Source organism: Alligator mississippiensis, chromosome 2 (genome assembly GCF_030867095.1).
Source record: "Alligator mississippiensis isolate rAllMis1 chromosome 2, rAllMis1, whole genome shotgun sequence".
Classification (NCBI taxonomy): Eukaryota; Metazoa; Chordata; order Crocodylia; family Alligatoridae; genus Alligator; species Alligator mississippiensis.
This window is the reverse complement of record NC_081825.1, coordinates 144,520,434-144,546,559: the sequence shown is the minus strand read 5'-3', so window position 1 is coordinate 144,546,559 and position 26,126 is coordinate 144,520,434. Positions and strand designations below refer to the sequence as shown.

Below are 26,126 nucleotides of genomic sequence, written 5' to 3'. Positions count from 1 at the left end.
TTAAAATTAAACACAATTATATTTTATTATGGAATCACCATTACATTATGTACCAACAGTACATATAGTGGATACATTTAAACAAAATCTTTTTATTGCTATTATTAGAAAAAGAAATACTACATTGTGTGCTTGGTTTTTTTATTGTATGGAATGAAAGGTTTGGAAAAAGGCCCTCGGCTCATTCAGAGTAACGGTGGATGAAGGATCATGCCTTAAATGGAAACAATGTGTATGCTTGTCAATTTTTGGTAAAATGTTTGACTGTCTTGCATGACCTTGTTATTGCTGATACGCAGCTAAAATGTTACTACAACTAACAAAAGTACTAATTTCACTAACACAAGCCATTCTAAAATCTATTAAGGCTTAATTGGTGAGTTTCATTTCTAGTACTGTCTTTACATACATAACACAGCTAAATGTGGGTAATTTTTATATGCATAATTAGTTAATAGAAACAAGTTAACTGAATAATTATTGAAATCTAAATGCTACACCACTCTACCTCTAATGGGAAAAAATACTTCCAAGGGTTCAAGTAACTATAACAGTTTATTGCCACATTTCCATTTTTTAAGTTCAAATAAAACATTTTTTCAGTAGGATGTGTATATAAACAATTAGACAATGAAATAAATACATTGTGTAACTCACATGAATTAAAACACTGTGGAACTATGTCCCCTGTAGAGTGATAACAGGCCAAATGCTCAGCTTGTGTAAATCAGTGTAGCTCCCTTGAAGTCCATGGAGCTAAGTCAGGTTACAACAGCTGAGGACTCACTCAAGGAACCCAATTCTGTTTTTAGTTACACCTGTGCAACACTATTTGGACCACTAGCTGGATGTCAGCAACAGCTCATGCATCCTTGGATTAGGATCAATTCCTGAAGCACATAACTGGCCTTTAAATTCTTACCCATTGTTTTGCTATAAAAGGCAGAAGTAGTCACAGGAACAATTTACCTTTGGAATGGGAGTCTCAGGAGAGGGTTTTACTTGCTGAATATAATGATGACAATGTTTGATAATGGGCCATAACATTGATGGCTGTTATCTGATACACCTATGGAGTGGGTCTGGCCTCCCTCTGTTTCTCCTGTAAAGCAGCTCCATCCCTGTGGACCTATAATAGCAGGAATGCCACAGGGTCACGACAGAGGTATTTTAAACATAGACTTCGAAGTGATACTTTGATGGACAGAATAAGACTTATTCCTCCAGCTGTTCAAGAAAGCAAGAAAGAGTAGAAGAGCAAACTGGGATTGGGATCATTTGTAAAAGAAGAGCTCTCTTCTCCAAGTTTGAAACCTAGTATCTTCCTCAGCGAAGGAAAAAAATCCATTACAAATAAAAGCAAGAAGATTTAACATCCTGGTATAAATTACTACGTAAAGATGATTTTTTTTTAAATAAGTTGAGCTGTAAAAAGAAGGGAAATAAAACATTCAAAAATGCAGACTTGAATGTACAGTGTTTGAGGTATAGTCAGAAGTCAAAATTGCAGCAAAAAGAGAAGTAGGAAAAAGAAATCCATATATGTTGACTCCGAACAAATTCCTCATATGCAAATGACTGTAAAAAGTGTCCTTAATTGAAAAAGTAAGAAAAATATGTTCAAGGTAGAGGTACCTTTTTTGTTTCTTTCAACTACCACAAAAGTCCATTAAATATTTTATCATTAAAAGTATCTTCTTTGGAAAGGAAAAGTTAAAATGTTCCAATGTACACTTTCAAAATGTACAGAACCATTGCAATGCTTTGGAGAGTAGGAAAAAACAAGAATGGTATTTAAGGCAAAAACTAAAGCCTTTATGTTCATCTGAACTGCAATAATGCTCTTCACCCTGGGGCTAGATGAAGAATTCCAGTTCAGTTAACACTCTTAACTATCAAAAACCAATTTGTCTGGGATCAAACTGAAACAAATGGGTTTCTCCCTGTCTGACCTCCTAATGCAGTTAAACGCAATACAGACCTCTCTGCCATCATAGGCTAAGAACTCGTCCACACCCCTGCACACGTGCCTACACACACACACACACACACACGCCCCAGCAGCTCCTGAGAAAAGTGTTCCTCGCTCTCGCCCAGGTGCACAGCTATCCAAAGCGGAACTTGAGTCTGTATTTGACAGTGTTGGGATTTTTCCGAGGCACAGACAATGAAACCTTTGGTTTTGCTGGAATGGAGGCAGGTGACTTTTTCTTCTCAGGAACTGTGACGGTGAAAGAAAGCTCTGGCTGCTCAGACTGCTTGAACCTTGGAAGGAAGTGGGTGGATATGTGCTGGGGTTTCACTCGGGGGCTGCAGCCTCTTTTAGCTTTGCCTCTTTTGTTCAAAGCCACATACCACTCTCTCCCAGTCTTTTCAGTCCTATAAATCGCTGAGGCATATGTGTTATAGCTGTTCTCTTGAAACCTCTCCCTGAACTTGCAGTCTTCTGTGAATTTGGCCTAAGAAAAACAAAAATTGAAAGATCTGTATTTATTTTACTATGTCACCAGAACTTACCCTGGTAAGGATTGAGGGCCAAGACTGTCAGCAATGTGTACCTAAAAGTTATCCCCTAAATCTTTTTTATGGGGGCCTAATTGCGTGGCCTGATTTCCAAACCTGAAGGACATCTTGCAACTCCTGTTGATGCTGTTGGGTGTTCAGTGCTTTTAAAAACAAAGCCACTTATTCTAACTCTACAGTTAAGAATGAAGCCTTAGGTTTCCATTATTGAAATTCTTGACTATATCGCCTGCCTCAGGAGCAAAACCTTCCCATTCTACTGTTCCTCCCCTATCCCCCACAAAAGATAATATACCACTTTATCTCCTTTACTGCAGCTCAGTCAATGAATATTACTTTTCGCTCTGTAGTGTGTCTAATTTCCTGCCCTTACACATATTGCTTTCTGGCTCTATCATTGCTTAATAATCTGGAATAGCAATTTGCATGCAGATTTTCACTGCTTCACTAAGCATAGTTTTGATTGTATTTTTTTCAACTTTGGACATTTTTGTCTCCTAATATCCTTTAAAAAAATTGATTTTTAGTCCAAAAGCATTTTCCCCTTACAAACAGCAATGGAGTATTTTCTATTACCCTAAGGACTCCCATGGAACCTAGTGGCTATGGACCTATTGCCAGCCTGAGTAAATCTGAACATCCCAGTGGGTGCATCTATACACTCATTAATACATTTTAGATAATGTGTATTAAATCTAGTACCTCCATTGTGAAGTACTAGAAAAGTGTGCATTAGCCTATTTTAATGCACATTAGCTAAAGAACATGTTTTTCTGTGATGCTTTAATGCATATTAAAATAAGATAATGAACATTAAAGTGCACATGTAGATGTGCCCTGACATGCAAATTGTGTGCTATCCATTCACACTAGCCTTGTGTGAAAGACCATGTAGATTTTCATGCACACGCAAATCCTACTGAATGTCTGCATTATTTTGGACTGCACTGGCCAGAGTCAGATACATTTATAAAATCCCTGATAATTATTAACAATCATGCTTTGAAATAATATTGATATAATAATAATGATTTGAATAATAACAGTATTTTTGAAAGTATTAAACCTCTGTTGATATCAAATAATATATTCTAATATCCATGCCTGCTATTACTCTATTCAATGCCTGGTCTTAGCATGACTGAACTAAGTAAGAATTCAATACCTGTGTAGAGGCATTTTTGTTCTCTTCCAGTAAATAAATATACAAAAGCAGTTGTGTGATGGGTAAGAGCCCAGAACCTGTTCAACAAAATTTCTCTCCTGGACCTTGATCCAGCAAAGACTTACACATGGGTCTATGGACTATTCACAGTATAAGTCTTTGCAAAAATCAAGGCCTTCAAGAGCAGGACTGAGATTTTTCAAAGTGTACAGAGATTTGGTCACTGACTCCTATTATGCTGAGTGGATAATCAGCCTCAGCAATTTTGAAATGTCAAGCCTGCTCTCAAAAACTGTCCAAGAAAAGCAAGTCACTTGTTTTAAAAAAAGTGCAGAACTAAGATCAATTAATCTTCCATAAAAAGTAAAAAAGAGTTTTGCTATGGTCAAATGTCAGGCCCTCTGTAAAATATATGTCAAGCAAATCATCCTGGATGGAAACACAGTATATTTTCGATCATGGAAGAGCTGAATACTGTAAAGCGTGGACGCCTATCTCTGTTGACAAAAGGTAATGCATACGAAAACAGAGCCCTCAAAGTGCATGGCTAGAGTGTTATTGTAACAATGGGTATTCTTGAACATCAGCTCAAAAGCGATTCACCACTTCTTGAATTGAATAATGAGAGCATTAATTGGTGTCCTGAGATCATCTAAAATGGTTTCTAAGTGCGAAGTGTGAAGCACTGGAAAGCAAAAAGAAACTATTTTGATAACCCATTGGAAAACTCAGTCCTGCTTCATATTATTGCATTAAATCTATATCTTGATTAAGAATGCTGAGTTTCTAGAATTCAGATGACAATGCCCTTGACCCAGTAAGGCACCTTTTTCGTAACAATTTAACTTTAATCTCCTTTAGCTTTTTGCTTGAAAGAAGAATAATTTTAATTATGCATTTTTGCTTTCTCTGTCTTCATTATCCAACATGATGTGTCATACATGAATGAATATTCTCCCAGAAATAAAGATTGGAGCTAAATTCCTAGCTAGCTATTCAAGTACTCAACCCTGAGTCTCCTGCTAGCATGAGGCATCCCACTGAAGCCTAGGGAGTTGCACAGATGATAGCTTCTTGTCTTCTGAGGGAGACAAATTCCATTAGAGGAGTCTCCGAAGGATTTTGTGAGCAGAGTGTTCTTTCTGGATAGATGTTTCTCAAAGCAGATGGTTTCAAGTGAAAAAGAGGTGTAGGGGCTGTGGGCTTGTGAATCCCACCCTAAGACATTAAACAGTGCTTTTCTTGGACTGCACCAACTTTTATATAAGATCCCTTCTGCTCTGGAAGCACTGTTTGATGTTGAATTCTGGGTTCCTCTATCAGCAAGGGAAATCCTGGCAGTGCCCACTGACTTCGTGCAGCCCCATAGCCATTGCAGAGACATGAGGCCTCCTTGCTGCTGATTTCTAAGGGGAGAGAAAAAGAGGGACCCAGATTACCCTTTATCATGGTAAAACCTTTAAGGTAAGGAAGTGTCTCAGGAAGAAGTAATTTCTGCAAGTTCCCCTTCCACTGTGTTCCCCACTTTGCACTGTCAACAAATGTGGCTTGCCCTGCATTGCAGAGAAAAGGTTATGAGGTCCATATACATATATAGTAGGCCTTAGGAATCCATGATGTGGGATATGCCTACCTGTTAGATATCCTCACTCAGCAGCCCTCAGCTCCCTGCTCACCATTGCCATTCCCATTCCCCACAGCTTTGCTGTACTCAGCTAAACTAGTCTACAACCAGAACCCCTCCTACCTTCCTCTGGACTGGGAAAAGGTAAACAGTACTACCTAGTAACAGTAGCCATACAATCGGATTCCTACTCTTTTTCTGGCTTCACATATAAATTAAAAGCACTGATGCTAATCACATAGAGAAAACACTGATTGAAATTAAAAAAACACTGGATTTAAGCCCTTAATTAATTAATTTTTAATTGGCATTTTAGGGGGGGTGGATTTTACTTCCTGTATTCATAATGTTTTAGCATTCTGAAATTCTCTGTTAAATTATCATTCCCCCCTCCCCTTCCCCCCCCCCCCAACTTAAACTTTTTTCTGGACTTCACAATTCTGTTGAGGTGTTGCTATATCCTAGCAGGGACATCAAGGTTTGGAAACGCACATTATGGCCATTCTAATGCTGTCCTCACTCGAGGGATGGACCCCATGAAAGGATTCAAGATGGCTCCATTCAGTACGAGGGATGTCTGTTCTGAAGGTCATAGAATTTCATTTTTCCCTCTTAATCTACATCTGGCCATCAAACTAAGACAAAAAAATTAAAAGTATTGATGTGATCTTGTATGAGGGCACTGAAGCAGGTCCTTTGCTTCCTGCCAAGATTTGGAACAAGCTCTTTTTGTTTTAGGACATTAAATTTGCTCAACTGCTGTTGGAATCAATGATGACAGCATCCTTACAACCTGATGTTGAAGTAAGGAGGTCTTTTTTGATGGACTTAGTTTTCTTTGTGCGAGTTATTGTGAATGTTTGATAGATACTTATTACAAGCTAATGTGTATCTGCATACACAAGTGAAATTCAAGCTTACAATTTCATGGTTAAGTGTTAGGTTTAAAACGAATATGCCCAGTAAAGCTAAAAAAAAAAAAAAAGACTTAAAAGTATTCAACCTTAGTAATGGGGCAAAGAAATGGGAAGAGGCTGCATAGCTAGAAGTTTTGTCTTTCACAAGAATAATTAAGTTGGCTAATTAAATCTGTCCTACGGAAACTACTTAGTTGAAATTTAAAGATCACAGGGTTCTTAGGTCTTTTGGAACCTGAGATGGAATTCCTTTGGGAAACCCAAGGGAACTGAGATTCCCAAGTAACACCTGGTTACCACTTAGAAAGCAAGGAGAAAGAATTTTACCACTGCCCTTGCTAGCATCCTCCCTCAGAGTACAACAATTTATATTGTTCAGTTTAGTGTTGCTGCAGCATATATTATAATTTTCATTTTGATCTGTACAGTCATTGCTCTAAGTGTATCTATCTTTTATAGAAAACATTTGAAATCTCTATGATATAAAATGTTCTACCTATCTGTCTGGGTCTTATCAAACCACTTTCATTGTTTCCTTTTAGGACTTGCCTACAGTACCCTTCTGGATACCTAAAACTACATTATAGACTAGCCCTTAATACTTTGCAAGATTATATGGAAGGGTTAGTAGAGTTAGCTTTAAAAAAATAATCTTTTCTAGGAAAAAAAAATTTTAAATCTTTTTTTTTTCTTTTGGATTTTTTGCTCACCTTTCTGATTTTTCAGTGAAATATTTCCAAACAATAACAAAACATCTTTCTACTTGAATAAGCCTATATCAAAACCCCCTTTTTCATTTAAAATGAATCATACATTTGATTTTTTCAGTTTTTCTAGTTATTTCCAACCCTTTGTTCCTCCTGCTATTGGAAACTCTGGTAAAACTCCCCTTGATTTCCATTAGGGTAGAATAAGGCTATGTACTTTTGAGTCCCATTCTTGGTTTACAACATAGGTATGAAGATAAATAATGCAACTTGATGGTCTTCCTCCAGATGAAGTGAGTAGGTTAGGTACAACAATTTTGGCCTGTTTGCCAGCTGCCTAGTAGTGTTAGTTGTAATATTACACGACAGTCTATCGACTGAAGGTCCATATGCTTGAACTGATTTTTGAAAGCTGAATAAGGCTAGGGACAGACATTACACATAAACTGGTTTAAGTGATCAGAAACTGATTTAAACCTGTAACAGAACAGATGTTCAGTGCACATAAACCAGTTTGAAAATGGCTGAAACTGGTTTGAGATAAACCTGGTTGAATGTAGTACCAGATTTAACCAAATTTGGCTCAAGCCAGTTTATGCAATAGTGTCCCAGATAAACCAGACTCCCCCAGCATCCCAGCATGCTCTCTGGGCTTGGCGGGGCTCTTTGCTCCACAGTAGATCTGGTCCTGCTCCCTGGCCAGAGCTCCACCAGATAAGGGTCTGCCTGGTTTCCCCCTGCTCTACCCCAGTTACAAACCAGTTCAGCCTAGCCAGGTTAGACTGACTTGTAACGGTTGAATCAATTCAGGCTCAGGGTTTTTGAATGTCTGTCCCTAGCCTAAGAGAAAATGATCATGAAATTCAACCCCATTTATAGGTTTGTGGTTCAGCCATATTGTGAGCAAAGCAAGAAGGCAGGAAGAATGTAGCAGGCTTAATTTTTAAGTGGTTTTTGTACCCTTTGAAGTTGCTTAGTTCATGAATGACACATGCCCCTGGCGGCTGGGGTGAGCACAGCGGCGGCAGGAGTGCAGTGGCAGTAAGCAGTGAGCTCAATCAGATGCCACCGGCACTGTTGGCAGCAGGGGGGATGGGGTGGCAAGCGTTGACTAGGGGTTGGCAACCACCTGCAGATACCACCAGCAGTCTAGGTTGTGGCCAGCAGCAAACGCTGACCACCAGCAGCAAGGGGGGGGGGGGGTGATTGGAGGTGCGCCACCATGCTCAGGGGGTGCACGTGCACCCCCTATGCATCAATGGCTTAGTTAATAGTTCTAAACTGTCAGCTTCTAGAGCAGAGAATCTGCACAAGCAAACCCCAAACTGCTGTCTATCCCAATATTTACATGACCCACGTGACCATCAAGGCACATTGTCAATTTTTATAAATTTTAGCTCACTGATGAAGTCAATAGAACTATGAGAGGTGATCCCAGCTGAGGACTTGTCCCATATTATCTCAGCACTGTTCAAGTATTAATGAATTAACTCTCACAACACCCTTTGAGCTAGGGAATTGGTAGGATGCCCATTTTACCAATGGGGACACTGAAGCACAACATTTAAATGGCTTGCCCAAATGCATACATGGACACATCTTGCCTCCAAATCAATTGCATCCCAGTTTGGTACCTCCACCATAGGATTATATCCTTCCTTTCCTCCATATCTCAAGCTGTAGTTCATGGTCCTTGTCCATTTACCTCTTTTACAAGATTCCTATAAAGGGTGCCAGCTTGTGCCAATTGCAGGGGCATTTTTAAATGTATAGTAATGCTTTCCCCTTCAGAATTAGTCTGTGACCACCATTACATCTCAGGCCTTCAAATGGAAATGACTAAGTCATTAGCTAGCATGTCAGGTTGCTTATTCTATCACAGCCTCAAAAGGAATTCCTATGAATAACTTACTGTCAAACAGTAAGGATCTCATCAACAAAAAGATAACAGAAACTTTCCTAAGAAAGTAGCCTATCCAAGCACATCCCCATCTCTCTCTCTCTATCAAAGTACATGATCATGTATCTTTAAAGATAGTCAAGAAGAAAAACTCAGTTTAATGAAAAATGCTTTTTTTTTTTTTTTTTGACTCGGCAGGGTTTGCAATAATTTTTTTTCAAAAAACTGTCATAAGTTCTCCATTTTTTCCCTTTTTCAATGCACTAAAATTGAATATTTTCTATTTTCATGTCCCAACATTTTCAGCTTTGTAAAAAAAGGTCATTTACACCTATACAGTCACCTACCCGGGGTTGCTTGACCCCGGCATCCTTTCCTGCCTATGGTGGGGGGGCGGACTAGATGATCTGCTTAGATCCCTTCCCACCCTACCAACTATGAAACTATAAATCTTTTTATCTAAAATATTTCAACCAGCTCCGCTCATCTCTGCTTTACACATTATCTAGTCATTGAATGTTGGCTTGTGTTCAGAAACTGTTCCACAGGAAATAGCGATACAATCATAGGGAACAATCCTGAAGCCAATTATATTTTTAAATTAAATTCAGTGGAGATTTGCCCAAATGAGGACTGAGGCATTTGGTTCATAATTATTAATTTAGAACAATTCTTGACAAAGGAAAATTACCTTAACCCCTATAGAAAAATATTTCTGCATTTATGCTAATGCCAGACCCTCTTTTGAGATCAAGACCAAACCAAAGCTCAACCATTTAATGACAATAACATTTAAACATGTAACTGAGGGTTTAAAAATTAGAAGGAAGCCATCTGTGCATGGAACTGATAATTGCTGGGATTATTACTATTTCTGAATCCAGTTTCCTTAAAAATGAACCATTTTATAATTTAATTATGTTACCATTGAAAAGAAAGGGGACTAATATAAAGCACTCAGCTCAGATAAGAGAAGGCAGGACCCAGAGAATTGGTTTAGAAGGACCCCCAAATAATTGTAGGAATTACTTTTATCTCAGTTCAGCTCAAAGTCATCAGAATGACTTTTATATCAAAGAGCTGCAGTGACTGACAGGCACAGGATTCCCTTTGTACTGTTTAAAACTCATTAGGCCATGAAATAACTTTATCCTGCCAAGACAGGAAATAACAACAGATGCTGGTTTTGCATTATCTGCATTATTTAGCCCAGCAATCTTTAGACATTTGGGTCAAGTTTCTACAAATTTGTTGCTTTCAACTGAGTGAGGAATCATGTGTCTTAACCTTTCAGTCTGACCTGTCTAATTGCTGTCCATTAATAACACTGTGCTTTTTTGGTGACAATTAACCATACACTGATGAGGTTTTGATTCAATTTTTTCTAGTGTGGAGACATAAATCAAACTTAAAATGGAACAAGAAAGGTACTGTACACCACTAAAAGAAAAAAGAGAGAGACTCTTAAATATATTGTACACTGTGGTTACTTGCTTGTCCTGAGAGCTTTCTGAGAATGTTATTTTCTACCTCCTCTTAGCATTGAAGCTGCAATTAAGGAAAACCCATTATGGTAAATTTAATTGTCTTTATCTTTCTTTTATAAAACTCTTATTTTTCCAAAGTGTGTGTATGTGCAGTGCTTGAAGCAACGGGCCAACTCTCATATAGAAAGAAACCATACCATTTGGTATGTTTTTCCTGAGGCATACTGCATTTTTCTACTGCATTGCAATTTCATAAGAAGAGAAAATAGAAGCCCAATAGGTAGTAAGTATCCCCTTCTATAAATGGTAAAAGACCAGGGCTTGATTTGGATGAATGCGGAGTATTGCACAACTTCTATGCTCCAGCCAGGCTGTACCCCACATAGGGAGAGGAACCAGTAACACTCTTTCCCCTAGGGTAGGACAGGTGTAAGTTGTGAACCCTAAATTAATGTAGTTCTGGGCTACTCTGACATATTTTTGTCACTTTTACACATGCTGTATTACACCTTACTCTGTATGTAGCTGTTCACACTTAGTTTGGATGAGGGTGACAGAATAGAAAATGAGGATGATTCATTGGTCAGGACTTGGGGGCAAGGCCTATTCCTTGAGCAAGTCATTTAGGTTCAAATTCTGATCTTGAAATCAGTAGACGTAGTAGGACTCACTGCCCACCCCACATGGGCATGTTTCCAATTTGTTTGACATATAAACCCAAAATATGTAATATAAACTGCCTCTGAGAATCTGGGCTTGTGGGCCTGACTTCCATATCTACAACACTGGGATAAGAGCATTTCCCTAATAGAATTGTTCCAATACTAGAGTGATGGGCACCATATACATATATTAGATTCCAACCCTTTGTAAGCTGCAATGGCAAGTTCTAGGCACCACTGGAGCATCTTGCTTCTACTAAAAGTCTATAGAACACCAATGATGTATCAATTCCTCATCTGCATTGTGCTGAGTTATTAATTTGTTTCTGTTATCTTTTCAGAGAACACGCTGACAAAAAGTTGGCCATAAAACACATATTTCACAAAAGAAAATATGCTGTTCTTGCCTCCCACTGTTACCCCCTGCACTATATTTGGGCAAACTTATTTGGTGGAGAAGGTCAAATTCCAATTTTAATAAAAGATGACTTGGCTGGGGTGAAATTTAAGAACTCCTATCCATTAATCATCATTCTCTCAAAGGTGGTAATGGGATAGTTGGATATGCAGTTTGGCCCCAATGTTGTACCTAGCCTTCTAGACATTATCATTTTTCATGATTTGATCAGTACCATTTCTTTGCAATCCACATCATTCAAATCAGTATTTCTCCTCTAGGAGACTCCACATTCTCCCTCTTCACAAGTTTCTCTTCCTGTTCCCTCACTTCATGTCCCTCCTCCTGTCCTCCCTTTGTATTTTCCTTCCTATCAGAACTCCAAGTTATCTAACCATCCACAGAAGGTTATACTCCCAAACCCATTACGTTTGCTAAAATGAGAAATTAAATGCTTACACTTTTGGCACCATTAGGTTTTAGCACTCACTCCACTGGGTTTAATGGGAAACCGAAGTGTTCACATATCCCAAAGTTTTAGGCTGTCTGCTACTACAGGCAGTGTAACCAGTTCAGTGACAGTCACATCTGGCATGTTTTCTTCACCACTATAAGGGCTAATAGTGTGATTTTTGTTAAAAGCTTAGATTCTGAAAATTCTGAATATATCAAGAGCCTGAGTATTTGCATAACATGGGCTTAATCTGGATCACAACTTGTTTGTTTGACACCTCCATATGAAAGAATTTAGGATTTAGCTTTTAGGATATATATTTTAGCAGGACTTATTTTAACATCAGCATAGCAAGTGTGTTGATTATTCTATGCATTAATGACCAACCTCTTATCCCCAATTATAATAAAAACAAAAAAATACAGAGTACCCTTGATTTTTTTTTAAAGTATAGATTCATTTGAAAAAAATATATATTTGAACCTGCAGAAGGCCAATATGTAGAAAAACCAACAAGAGGGAATATTTAAAAAAAAATAAAACTAAATAGTTAAACACTACTATGATTTTAAATGTTAGCAGTAACATTTCCATGTTGGATCTTGTACGTTGTAGAAAGGCCCAAGGCTCAAATTCCCAGGATGTAATCCCAGCATCCCCAATTCCAGTTAACCTTATCAGAATCTCATTTCACACAGCAACTTGGAAGTGGGCACTCAGCAAAGTCCTGATTCTACTTCCATTGGTTTCAGTGGGACAAGAGGGGCCACTTAACAAGTTCCTGGTTGCATGAAGATTTGGGGAAGGCTGTGGAAGAACCAACTATGAACATCTCCCTGCTGAGTTGTTCTATAGCACTCTCCAGCCACAAATTAGGGGCTGATAGCAAGTACACTACTGTTCAGGAAAATATATCCCACAGGACTTCAAGCTGTACTTAAAGTTAAGCCTATGCTTAAGGGTTAAGTTGCTTATCTTCCTGAATAGGGCATATGGGTGCTTTCTAGAACTGGAGTTCACTACACTTATCATTTTCCTCTTTTTTATTTTCTCCCTTTTCCCCTTTGTTACGTGTTCTCATATACATGGCGTATCTCCATTCCCTCATATGCCATCACAGCAAATTGAATCATAATGCCAAGTCAGCATTTTTATTTCCATTTGTGTCAGTGGCACAGGATTAGTCCCCAAGTCTGTGTTCCTTCATCTTTTTCTTAAGGGAACACGTGGATAAAACATTCTGTAAAACGTATATATCTATATCCTCTGTCTAATAATAAAATATTATTGAATAGAGATCATATTGTTTTGATGACAACTACCCAGTTACAAAAAAAAAAAAAAAAAATCTTCTGTGGTTTATCTATAATAAATATTAAACAGAGCTTCAAAACTGTATGTCTACCAGTCACCTAAGTGTCTGTCTGTCTTTCTGCCTTTCAAGGGCTCCATCCTGCAAGTCAGTAAGCACTTATTGTTGAAATCATGGCACAGGTATGCTGAGCATCTTGTAAGGCCAAGCTCCTGAGAATTCTTTTCACTATAATGTACAGGTGAAGTTGCCACAATGCCTTTAATAAACAATATATACTGGTAATTCAGTTTCTACTTACACTTGCATGGAGTTTTCCTTTTTTTGACATCGCTAAAAAATTGTTGCTGAAAACTCCTCGTATTCCTACAATCCCCTGAGACACAGCAAATATTTCCAAAATACCTAGGATGACAGAAATCCCAAAATAAATCACCATTCTTTTTCACATAAGTGTGACAAAAAATAAATCTTGTGAACTGTAGTTTTTCCCCAAACTCTTGATTTTCAGCTTCTTTGTTTTAAACAATAAATTAATGTTTAAATGATGACTACTTTGGTTATTGAAAATATGTGTTTATTCCTAGATGGCTTTTTTAAAACCTTAGGATATTTTTAAATGATTGGCAACTGATCTTAAAACATGTAGTATCTCTCCTTCATTTGTGCTCTGGTCCTGCAAAAACTTAAGCATATGTGAAGTCCTACCAAAGTTTTGGGGATTCTTCATCTACCTGGAGTTCAGCACATGCTTATGTCTTTGCAGGATCAGGGCTAAATATCCAAACAAAAACCTATTTCTCTATAAAATCTAACAGGCCTCTTTTCCTAAGAACACAAAACCCTATGTTCTATTCATGGTAGGTTATAACACAAACCAGTATAAGCCAAGAATTTCAACCATGTGGCTTATAAGACTTGTGCAACTGTCACTGCACCAATCATTCTTATGTAAGAACACAAGCTGTTAGGAGACCTCATGCTCCAGGGTCCCGACTGTCATGGGTTTCAAATGCTGTCCCTTATTTTAGAACTATATTTACAGTCGACATGGATTTAGTCTCTCACTGTTATTGCTGCAAATGATTTACACCAGAAATATGATAGGAGGACTGAGATGAATGTTGGGTGACAAATTCTGATTTGTATGAAATATGGCAATTTCAGATTTTTTCTAGTACAGAGAAGCTGAATAACATGTATTAGCATGTCACACCATTTGGACACATCTATAATTTTATCCTAACCAAAACAAGGGCAGAGGAAAATGTGGATACGAGAAAAAGGAGATGAAATTCGAGCATTTTAAATATCAATACTTAATCAAAAATGAAAGTGTTTTCATGAAAATGAAAACCTCCTTGCACACCCATACAATACACTATGAAAATAAAGTTAGAACAAATATTGATTAATACTAAAGAAATTACTCACATGTTTTCTGAAGATTCCTATGGGTCAAGCTCTTATACTTTACACTGGGCACATCTACACATGCCCCAACAGTGCTATTGTTACTGTCTCATCATTTAGTACTTCCTTTTGGAGATACAAAATGACAGCACAGTAAACAGCCCGGACTTCACTGTGCTGGTGATGCAGAGTTATTTTTAGCCACTACATCGCTGTAGCAACATGCTATAGCGAGGGAGCATGTTACTATGGCAATGTAGCTGGAGTGTCACAGTTCGTGGCCACCAATGCTACGTCACTGTAGCACGTTGCTGCAGTGATGTAGCATCTCGTGTAGACACATCCACTGAGTAGCATCCTAGACTTCAGATCCTTCTTCTGATTTCAATGGGACTTTTTTTGTGGTATCAGGCATGACTCAAGTTGCCTAATCGTGGCACTAAATCTGTGTTGCTCAGTCTCTAACCTGTGGGCCAGATCTCATACACAGAACCATGTCATCTGGCCCACAGGGTTCCCCACAAGTCCAGAAATTTGGTGGCGAGGGAGTAGTGGCAGTGCTGATTGCTACCACTCCCCCATTGCCAAATTTCCAAGCCCTATGGACCAGATGACATAGCGTTGCACATAGGGCTGGGGCTGTGGGCACAATCTGGCACAGGACCTGATCCAGCACATGGGGCTGGAGCCAGGCACCACACTGAGCCCCAGCCAGGCCAGCCCTGCATGCCAGATCAGGCCTCACTCAAACTGGTCCTGCACACCACACTGGTCATCTGGCCCCATGAGCCAAATCAGGTCCACAGAATGAATCCAGTTTGCCTCCTGATTCCTCACCACACATCTGGCTTGCAGGATCAAAAGTTTGGGTACCACTGTACTAAGTGAATCAAATGCATTTTTTTCCCTAAAAACGGATCTTTTCGCTTTGACTTCAGTGTGTCTCCATGGCATTGGACTCCTGTCTGTGAATAAGGACACATTGCATCACACAGTATCCTGACCTTGGCAGGCCAAAAGTTATAATGGGCACAGTCCTCCTACTGCTGAAATGTCATGGCTGACCCACATTGCAGCTGAACAGGTGAGTAATCCCATTTCTATTCAGCAAAGCACTTGAGCATATATATATGCTTAAATCCAATTGCAATCAGTAAAATTCTCATCTTAATGTTCTGTTCATCTGAGCATTAAACTGGATGTTTCCAAGGAAGTAGTATAACTCGGAGTGGGTGACCAGGGCACCAGCCCTGGGTACCAGCTTAGAGGAGATTGAGGAATGGCACCCACCACAACTGTCAGCCCAGCTGCTATAGTCACTGCCAGCAGCCTAGCCGCCATCATTGCCCCTGCCGCCACTGCTGGGAGAACATATTAGAACTCTTGAGCAAGTAACTAGGCATTGGCATGGCTGGCTTTAAACCCCATCTATGTCTACACACCACGTGGTTAGCAACTATGACAGTGGTTTGTCCCTTCTAGAAACCTTGACTGGCATGTACATCACCTTAACTGTGCCTGTGTAATTCCTTTCACTGGTCCTCTTTCCTCCTAGCTATGGTAGGTGTAGCCCAATGTCTCAGAGGGCAGGTCATCCAAGCATACCCTCTTGCTACAGCAGCATAGGATAGATGCCCAAAATGCAGTAAGATGAGCCTGCATAATAGATAATGTAAAGAAAATTAACAGCTGCTGGCTTCGGGTGGATCCACTGGCAGAGTAACTAGGGTGGGGCAACCAGGACAGCCATTCCAGGAGCTAACTTAGGAGAGGGCTGAAAGAAAAAACAACACTGCCTCTGCAGCCACACAATCATGCCGGCAGCACATCAGCAACCAGAAACTGCCACTGCCCCCATGTCACAGCTGCCCCAGGCACCTTCAGTTATATATACACAAAAACCCTTTTAGTTCTACATACATGAAATACTAAAGGGCTCAAGACTCTCAATTTGGACCCACATTTTGAACATGGAGGATGCAAAGAGCCAGTGTTTTAACTGCGAATCTTCTCTAAAGTACATATCCACTACCTGAAACAACCCTTCATCTTACTACCACTGAGCTGAAGCATTTTAAAAATTTTTTGCCAAAACAGGGGTGTCCAAAAATTGTTTTAAAGATCTAAAATGGCAATCCCCAGCATCTTTCTGTGGAGCAGCATGGAACCATTCAGAACCCTGTGCATAGCTCATGTGGAGCCCAGTCCAATTCTAGCTGAAGTCAATGGCAGACTTCAACAGGGGCTGGATTTAGCCCTGAAGTCTAAATGAGATATTAGGAAACTGGCTGTAGGCAGAATTGCCAGAATGCTTAACACAGGGTGCATCTACATATGTGCTTTACTGCAGAGTTGACTCATTTGCTCTGCAGTAAAGCATCACCGTCTACACATGCACCCCTATTAGGGCACAGTAAATTAATTAACTCTGCTGTGGGATAGTACTGTTTGGGACAAGTACCATCTTACAGTGGAGTTATCTAGTGTGCTTCAACTAAATTTAGTCCACGTGTAGCCAGTGACCAGGGCTGGCTGGGGCATGAGGGTGCTACAGTGAGGGGGCTGCCTACTGGGTATCCCTGCACTGTGGCATTCTTGTGCCCCAGCCAGCTCCTCTGCAGCATGCTGAGCTGGGTCAGATCTGCTTTGGGCTGGCAGACTAACTCCTGGGGCCCTCAACCAGCTGGGGTTGGTCCTCCCTAGCTCAAGGTACTGTGGTCCTGGGCACATGTGTAAATGCTGCACCTGGAAACAATAAACTCCAGAGTTTATTGCTATGAGTTAATTGCACATGTAGATGCACCCACAGAGTGCTACAAGGGCTGCCTCACATGAGACACAGCACAATGCATGTCAAATAAACAGACAAGTATTTAATTGTCCCTTCAAGCATCTGGGAAGTAGGGAGACAAAAGAGGTATTATTTGGAATGGCTTCACTAAAAGCCTCAGAGGAGCCTTAGAATCCTCTCTTGATACCTTATTGCAATGCTTGCTTTGCATCAGTACAGGATGACAGTGTTTTGCAGTAAGACAATGTCATAGCTCAAATAAAGGAAGGTCAGGATGCTGTCTCATGACTTGGGGCTTCGTAGGGTTCCCTACACTGACAGAGCTCTGCAAAGTTAAAAGCAGTGTTATTAGAATATCATACGCTGACATACTGACTTCAGCTGGGTTTTATAGTTAGTTCTGCTTTTGTTTTGTTTGATCAGCCCCAGATCAAAACAAAGGCTTGCTTAAAAAAAAAAAAAAAAAAAGACATAGCAATGTTTGTGGTTGGAACCTTTTTGCTACTTTAATTTTATTACTCCGGCTGGCTCAGAAAGTTGCAATTTGGTTCCCTTGTGCTAGATGGAGGATGAGGGAGGGGTTATCCCTAGTGCAGGGTGGGGGAAACTGTCAGGGGAAGGCAGTCTTAATTTACAGCCATGGCTCCACAGGAACCTCACCAGCTGTCTTGGAAATGACCAAATAAGTCAGTCTTTTGAATCTCCTACCTATGGTCCCTCCTTGCCCCAAAATCCAGTGGGGAGGAGGGGGTACAACCTGTGGCATGGATACCACAAGTGGCACAGGCAGCCTCTGTGTGATATGCAGCAGACTGGAGAGGGGAAAGACAGTACAGTGGCAGATAGGGCAGGGAGCAGAAAGCAGAGCATCAGATCAGGCAGGGAACACAGAACTGGTAGCAGTAAGCAGAGCACCAGTTTGGTCAGGGAGTATAGGGCAGGGAGCTGAGTAGCAGATTGGGTAAGGGAAAAGGATTGGAGTGGTACTTGGGAAGGGTGTGGGGCTAATTTGTGGCACAACTGCTAAAAAGGTTGCCCCCCCCCCCAACCGGCTTGCAACATCTCCTACTGACCTGGGACAAACAATTCTGGGTCTCCAGGAGGAGAGAGACTATAGGCACCTTGTACAGCTTTGATTTTCGCCTTCTCTTCGCCTGGACCTTCCATCAGTCAGGACCTGATTTTCCTATGAAGTGATCTGACCCCAGTGTATTTTAATAGAGCCAAAACATGCTTAAGTAAGAGCAAATGGATATCAATGCCTTGGGGACTTACCTCCATATTTATTAATCAAGTAACACCTTTAATTGTAATTTTCAATTTGTTATACATCCAAAGCATGTCATTTGTAAAGCCACTTACTAAGATAGTAAACACAAAATAGGATTTTTACAGGATTTCTTTTTTCTCTTCTCAATATTGTAAGACCACAAAAAAGAGGTTAGACCTTGATGTGAGTTGGAATATTATGAGAGCAAGAGAGAAAAATTGTACTCCCTAACAACAATATGAGAATGTTTATTCTTACTGATTTTCCATGCAACGGTTGCAAAATAAAGCCAGAAGTGGCTTTTACAAATTCAATGCCCAAAGCTGATGCTTAGTTATACTAATTTAACGATGACAAACATTCCTAAAATGATGAAAATGTTTCATTTTAAAGATATAAGGTCAAATTCTGCCCTCAGATACTTGCAAAAAATCTACCACTGTCTTTAACTCAGTGGATTGAATCAAATTTTGACTTCCTATATGGAGGGGATGGGAGGGGGGACTCATTCTGATCTTACACTGCTGTAAGCAAGGAGTACCTTCACAGTCAGGAAGGTATGGTATATCAGTATAAAACTGGACTAAATAAGATGACAGTCTGCACCCCACCCCCCAAATATAGGTTTGACTGAAAAGTCATTGTTTTTCAGTTTTATCTTGAAACAAAGTATTTTTCATGGTGCAGGAGCATATGGAATGAAAAGCCGCACAATTGATTCTAGTGCAGTTTGTGCCAGAGGAAATTGTACACAGCAATACTATGCACACATATATTAAAAAAGTTGTGACAGTGTTATGCTTGCTGCTTCACCCGCCTGTGTAAGAGCAAACTTTGCCCATGAAATTACATCAGTTCCACTCTGCTTTTGAAAACGAAAAAAATAAATGAAATATTCAAATGCTATGTTAGAATAGCATGAATGTTCCCACCTTACCTGGCAGATGTAGAGAATCCACAACTCTCTTTTTACTTCAGGAAAACTATAAGCACAGCAGCAACCTGTCCTCTAACTGTATCATTAGAATACCCTGTGGCTGTTCAGAACACTATGTATGGCTCACACAGAGCTCTGACTTCTTACTGAAGTCAATGGCAGACCTAAAAAGTGGTCAGAATAGGTCCCTGGAATGCATGTCAGCAGGACTACTTAGTTTTTTAATCCAAAAAATACTCAGATACACGCCTCATCCTTAACCTTTTTCAGCCTAAATATTGCAACCTGTATGATGCAGAATGGTGGATGCATCTAGTATAGTAAGGAGATGCTTCCATTTTCAGATACAGGAGGTATCCATCCATTAATCTATGGACTACTGTAACTGTCATTACTGAGGAATCTGAGCACACCAATAATGACGAAGCCTCACAACACCACCATAACGTAAAGAAATACTACACTGAGTTTTCAAAATGGAAGCTGGGAAAAATGGTTGGATAAGAGACCTGTCCAATCTCACAGAAGAAATCTGTGGTTAACTCAGAAACTGAATGCGGGTCTCCCAAGTTCCGGTCTTATCCTTGTCACATCTCTGCAACAAATCTTGCTCTTTTAAACCCCTGTTCAAGATGCTGCAGGAAAGCAAACTAGAATATGGAACTTCCCTACTGATGACTTTCATCTCTTTGACTACGACTACTTCAGCTGCTCCCATCTTATATGATGAAGTTTTCAATTATGCGTGTAGGACAAGGGAACATGCCTCAAACCTTACCAACATCATGGAAAAGAATATCATCTCTAGGAAACACACATTAATACATTTCAGAACCCACGCTCACTCCACAGATACCCAGGCCCAGAAATGTGGCTGAGTAGCAGTTTGCAAGCATGCCTGAGCAACTCAGGGAAGTCCTGTACATGTGTTCCCAGCACTATCCTCATATTTCTAAATGCCTAAGAGTGTGAGGATGGTGCTGGCCCATGGTCTAGTTTGTGATGTAATGATTTAATAATCTTGCAAGGAGGCAGAACAAACACTAATACTTGAAAAGACTAAATGGACTGAGTCTAAAGGAAGCGTGGCTGTTGTGGATGTGTACAAAATTAAATAACTTGTGAATAGGTCTCCAAAAAAAGAATTACCTGGAAGGTGGAATAACAATAATAAAATATGACGACTTGATGACAGAATGAGATATATTAACATAGTTTCCAGTCCATAATAGTTCTGTTATTAACCAATGCATAATTGTCCTTTCTTTTAGGAAGATTACACAGAGTGCCAATGGAATACAAGGCAAGGAACCATGCCCAGATAGATTCTCCATACTTGCCTCAAGCTGATACAACTATTTGCTATGGACCAGATTGTCCACAGAATTGAGAGAAAAATCAGAGCCAATATGTTAAAATCATGATCACAACTGCATCTTCCCTTTCTGACATTTTTATATCCAAAACAGCATGTGTGACCTGTACTCAAAACCTCTGTTAGTAAAACATGAACTTCCTCCCCCTTGTCTGGCTACCACTACTACTTGATTAGTAGTATTAGCATTTCTTCCAATTATTATTTTTAAATAAAAGTATCTAATTGCTTCATTCAAACAACAGAAATATGAAGTAGGGAACAACAACCAAGTTAAGGGTAGGAAATTAAGAAAGAAAAGAGAAGGGGAAAAAAAAAAACCAGGCAAATAATTTTGGCTCAGACTCTAAGTATCAGTCCTGTTTGAACCAGGGACTAAAAAAAGTCCCATGAGGCAAAGACGCATCCATTTCTATAAACAAGAGCACACAAGACAGTGATGTGGGCAGCGTTATGTCCACCCATCTTTGACTTCCCAGCCCGCATGACCAGGTACCCATATACAGGCGAGTCAAATGGATGCAGCAGCGGGCACAAGTCTGAAGGGAGGTTTTTGAACTCAGGTCTTCCAGAGCCACAGTCCCTCGATTTGAGGTTGATCTCTACCACAGCTCATTGATAGGTCTTGAGTTATCTTAAGAATCCAATTCTTGAGCCACAAACCCTCTCCCTTCAGGGGAGAGCAGGCTGTAGCCTGGGATTTCTCTCCTTTTCCTTCCTCCACCCTCTCTTCTCTGCTTTGAGGGCAAGACGCTTACCTCAGAATGGGCTGCCACACTGTTGAGGTTGCAGAGCCATTGGAGTTGGTTGGCAGCCAGCTCCTGATATCAGCATCCATTTTCTTGGGGTAACCTTCAGTATCTCCTTGCAGCATTTCCTCTGGCCACCATGAGATCTCAGACCATTACTAAGCACTTTATTTAAAAGTCAGAAGTCAGGTTACTTCACACACTGTCCAGTTCAGTGAAGTTGGTGACTAAGGTTCACTAATTCAATTCTGGTAGCATTGGCTTCAGCAAGGATACTGACATTTTTGTGGCAATCTTCCCATTTGATGTGGAGGATTTTTCAGAGGCATCATAAGAGACACCTCCCCAGGCTCTTGAAATAACTGTCGTAGGTCACCCACATTTCACATCCGTAGAAGAGGGAGAGGATGATGATGATTGCATTGTAAACCTGGATCTTAGTGTCTTTCTGGAGATTGCGATAACTAAATACCTGCAGAAGCAACTTCCCAAAGCAGGCACTTGTGCAGCAGATCCTGTACTGGATCTCCTCCTCAATGTTCACTCTCTGAGAGAAGTGGTTACTCCAAGGTAGGGAAAATACTGGACTACCTCCAGGGCTTTTCCCTTGATGGTAATTTGGGGAGGTAGTCACATTCATGGCCTGAAGCAAACTGATAGAGCACTTTAGTCTTCTCAGTATTGAGAGAGAAGCTCAAAGCTTGATAGGCTTCTCCAAAAAGATCCAGCATGGTCAAATACTCTATTCTAAGCTTCAAACCTGGCATATGCTATTACAGATGTGAAAGGTATTACTGTCCTATCTTATCTACCCTGTCTTATCTACTTTTTTGTTAATTATATGAGTGATAGAACAGACAGCAAACTCATGAAAATGGAAGATGAACTGGATGAAACTGTGGACACCAAGACAGACAGAACAGGTAATAGAAATGAACCTAGAGGTTTGTTTCTGCAAAAGGTAAACTCTTACCATCTGGTCAGCTGAAGTAAATAGATCCTAAATAGGCAGTCAGTGGGAGGGAGACATGAATGAAAATTCAGAGACTGAAAAATGTAGTAATGCATGATGAGTTATGGTAAAAAAAATAAAAAAGTGCTCTTGAAAATAAGATCTGTATGCTGTTAGAAACTCTTAATAGACTCGATGGAAACCCCAGAGTATTTCTCGACTGGATTTAGTGAAGTACCAATCCTACAACAGGAAAACGCTGTGTTAGAAAGCTTATCTACAGCAAGTGGTGAGGGTTCTCAAAGAACTTCACTTTGCTCTGATTGTGCTCTCACTGATGCAAAGGGGAATTTTCACCACTTATTTTCACTGGGAGAAAATAGGCCATTTTAAAAATCCCACCCTATAATCCTAGACTTTTTCCCCTTTGTGGGCCAAATTCTGTGCCAGCTGTCTCCTCTGTGATTATCTGGATAGATTCTCAAGGCTGGTTAAGGGCTCAGTCTTTGCTCTGCAAGTGCAGAGCTGTTCTGCAGGGCTCACTCCACCCTTTTTGGGTACTGCTTAGATCTGAAGTCAGGTCCCTACCAAGGCTCTCAAGGCCAGGAAGGTAAAGCTTGTGTGTGCTGATAGGAGTGGGCTATCAGTAGCAGGAGCAAGGAACCATGGTTTAGAGGAGCCCAGAGGAAGGAAAGGCAGAGTGGAGGGCTGCTGCTCCTGCTGGGGCCCCTAGCTGACTGGGGCGTGAGTGGTAAGGGAGGCCTGGGCATACAGGTACGTAAGCAGATGCAGACTGCAAGCTGCCTTATGGGCATCCTACCACACCCAGCAAAAGGTAGAGGGAGAGTCATGCCCAGTAGTGTCACAGAAGCCAATGAAGACCAGGAGGACACTGAGCCTCCTGCAGGACCCAACCTGTCCTAGGCCCAGTGTCAGGTTCAGCTCCAGCAAGCTCAGAACTGCAGCCACCCTAGCCAGCTCTCTCTGCTACCTCAGCCCCTGAGCCTGGCTCTGGGCATAATCTGTGCCCAGCTAAAACCTGCAAGAGGAGGATTTGGCTGCTTTCTACTGGAGAAGCCAGGGCAGGGTCATGGAGTGATCCCATCACTGCCCTGCCCTCTGCCACTTATGAACGCAGTGGGGCTGGCAGGTACCTACCCTGTCTGTCCACTCCTGGACCTACCTTGGTCCTGGGTCATGCCAGCTTGTAACATCCAGGAGTGGTCAGACACTCCCTGCTGTGGAGCAGGGCAGCTCTGGTTCTGAGCTGGCAGGGTAGGGGGGCAGGTACATACTGTGCATGTGAGGTGTCAGGTGTCACTGTGCCGCAGTGTTATACCCATGTTGTCTGCATCTCACATATATCTATCTTGTCTGTATCTAAGTAACCCAGATATAATGCAGAGCCATGTAGAGCCTATAGCTCATTCAGTTCTAGAAAATATATATCTACATCATCTACATCTAGTGCATACCTACAGTCTGGATCTCAACTAGATCCATATAATCACTCCCTAAAATACATTTCATAGTTTATATCTACGTACCGTAGTCTAATTTATATACATATGGCATATGCCTAGGTAGTCCATACCTAACATGTTTATCTAGTCCAATGGTTTTCAACTTTTTTTTTCCATTTGCCAACCCCTAAAAACTTTGGAATGAAGGTGTGGACCCCTTTGAAAATGTCAAATGGAGGTGCAGACCCTTCTGAATTGTAAGTGTGGGTATTCACACATATTGCACTGATCATAGTCACCTTTTGCGGACTCCTTAGACATAACCTGCAGATCCCCCAGGGGGCTGGGGGGGGTATATGGACTACAGGTTAAAAATCACTGATCTAATTTCTAATGTATAACCACAGTCTGTGTCTACTGTATCTCCACATTGTCTTCATCTAAAATAGCTCTACACAGCTCAGTTGATATCCATGTAGCAAATACCCAGAGAGGCTATATATATTTCTATGGTTTGTGTCAAATGTAGACCCACATGGTCTTGAACTAAATTCTCTCTCATAGTTTGTTTTTAATACACACACACACACACAGAGCATAATTCATACCTAGATAGCACATATCCACAGTTCTATCTATCCACCCATCTATATCTATAATGGAGATTTCCTTTATATGCATCTAGACTTTTCCTCACATAGTCTATATCTAATTGATGCTGGTACAACCTTCACCTATCTAGTCTCCTCCAATGTGTACCCCTACACTCTCAGCCCATGGAGTTCCAGTCTGATCTGCAGACACGAGGAGGGAATCAGGATTTGCTCAGGGATGAAAGCTTGCCCTCCCAAAAGCCCACATCAGCTGAGCAAGTGCTACACAAGGGTCCCCGTGGGGTGGGAGTCTGCTTCAAGGCCCGGGATCCACAGGGGAGAGAGAGAGAGAGAGTGTGAGGGTCAAGCCCCAGGAGAGGCAGCAGGGGCCGAGAGCGAGAGGAGAGGGGGGCAGAGACCCCCTCCCAGCACACGGGCAGGAGGGCTGGGGGGCAAGCCGCTCCGGGGCTCGGCGTGGGGAGCGCACACAAAACTTTCTCCCTGCCCGGGTGTAGTCCGAGATCCCCACACGCGGCGCCCCCGGCCGGGCCGGGCCGGGCCGGGCCCCGGGGCCACGTGCTTCTCACGGCCCGCTGCCGGGCTGCAGCGGCCGGGGGTCAGTGGAAAGAATAAGGACCCAGTGGATACGCAGAAGGATCAGTGGGAATACTGGGGGGCAAAGGGGGTGAAGAGCCCCGCTTGGTCCCTCCAGGTCCCTTCCAGCCGTTAAATAAACCCTAGGACAAATCGAATCAATAATTTGATTTGCAAACATCTAATACAAGATACCCCGCTCGCGGGACTTTTGATTCCCTTCGCCCCGTCCCCAGGCGCCAGCAGTGTGGGGCCGGGGGGGAGGCAGCCCCGCTGCCCCAAACCCACCTGCCCGCCCGTGCCAGCCCCCGGCACCTCCCTGCCCCCGCCCCAGCCTCCAGCCTCCCTCCCGCCGCGGGCAGGGAGAGGAGGCAACTCACTTAAGAGACTGGCTTCGTGGGAGCCGTTGACTTTGCCATCCGGATGCAGCTGCAGATGGAAGCCGATGCCCACCCTGCAGTAGAGGCTGCCGGTGCGGCGGCCCGAGGGGCTCCACTGGAAGGTGCCCCCGGGCGCGGGGGCAGGGGCAGCCCGGGCGAGCCGCGCGTCGGGGCGGGCCGAGGCGCCGGGGAGGAGGCGGCCGAGGACGAGGAGGCAGAGGACGGCGCGGCTCATCATCCTTGCAGCGGCCCGGCTCCCCGGCGCATCTTGCCGCCTAGCCGCGCTCCGCAGGCAGCAGGCAGGCCCCCCGCCGCGGGGCTGCCGGTACTGCTGGCACCGGGATATTTATAACGGAGCGAGTGAGCTCACTGCCAGGCGCACGCCCGCAGGGGAGGCCCCCCTCGCCCGTGCCCGGCAGCCGCCGCGGGAGGGCGGAGGGGCCGCGGCGCCCATGGGCACG

General features: G+C 41.9%; 1 protein-coding gene across 1 annotated transcript; it reads right to left on the bottom strand.

Moving 5' to 3' along the window:
- On the bottom strand, positions 1-26,126 carry FGF5 (fibroblast growth factor 5). The gene is made up of 3 exons (XM_019498149.1): positions 25,666-26,126; positions 13,450-13,553; positions 1-2,459 (listed from the first exon to the last, which is right to left on the bottom strand). The coding sequence occupies exons 1-3, from the start codon at positions 25,901-25,903 to the stop codon at positions 2,106-2,108; spliced, it is 696 nt and encodes a 231-aa protein (XP_019353694.1). The 5' UTR covers positions 25,904-26,126; the 3' UTR covers positions 1-2,105.

Excerpts from the sequence above, each read along its gene's own strand:
- FGF5 (XM_019498149.1), bottom strand. The coding sequence starts at position 25,903 with ATGATGAGCCGCGCCGTCCTCTGCCTCCTCGTCCTCGGCCGCCTCCTC. Across the intron at positions 13,554-25,665 it reads CCACGAAGCCAGTCTCTTAA|GTATTTTGGAAATATTTGCT; the intron begins GTGAGTTGCCTC and ends CTGTCATCCTAG. Across the intron at positions 2,460-13,449 it reads AAGGAAAACTCCATGCAAGT|GCCAAATTCACAGAAGACTG; the intron begins GTAAGTAGAAAC and ends TGTTTTTCTTAG.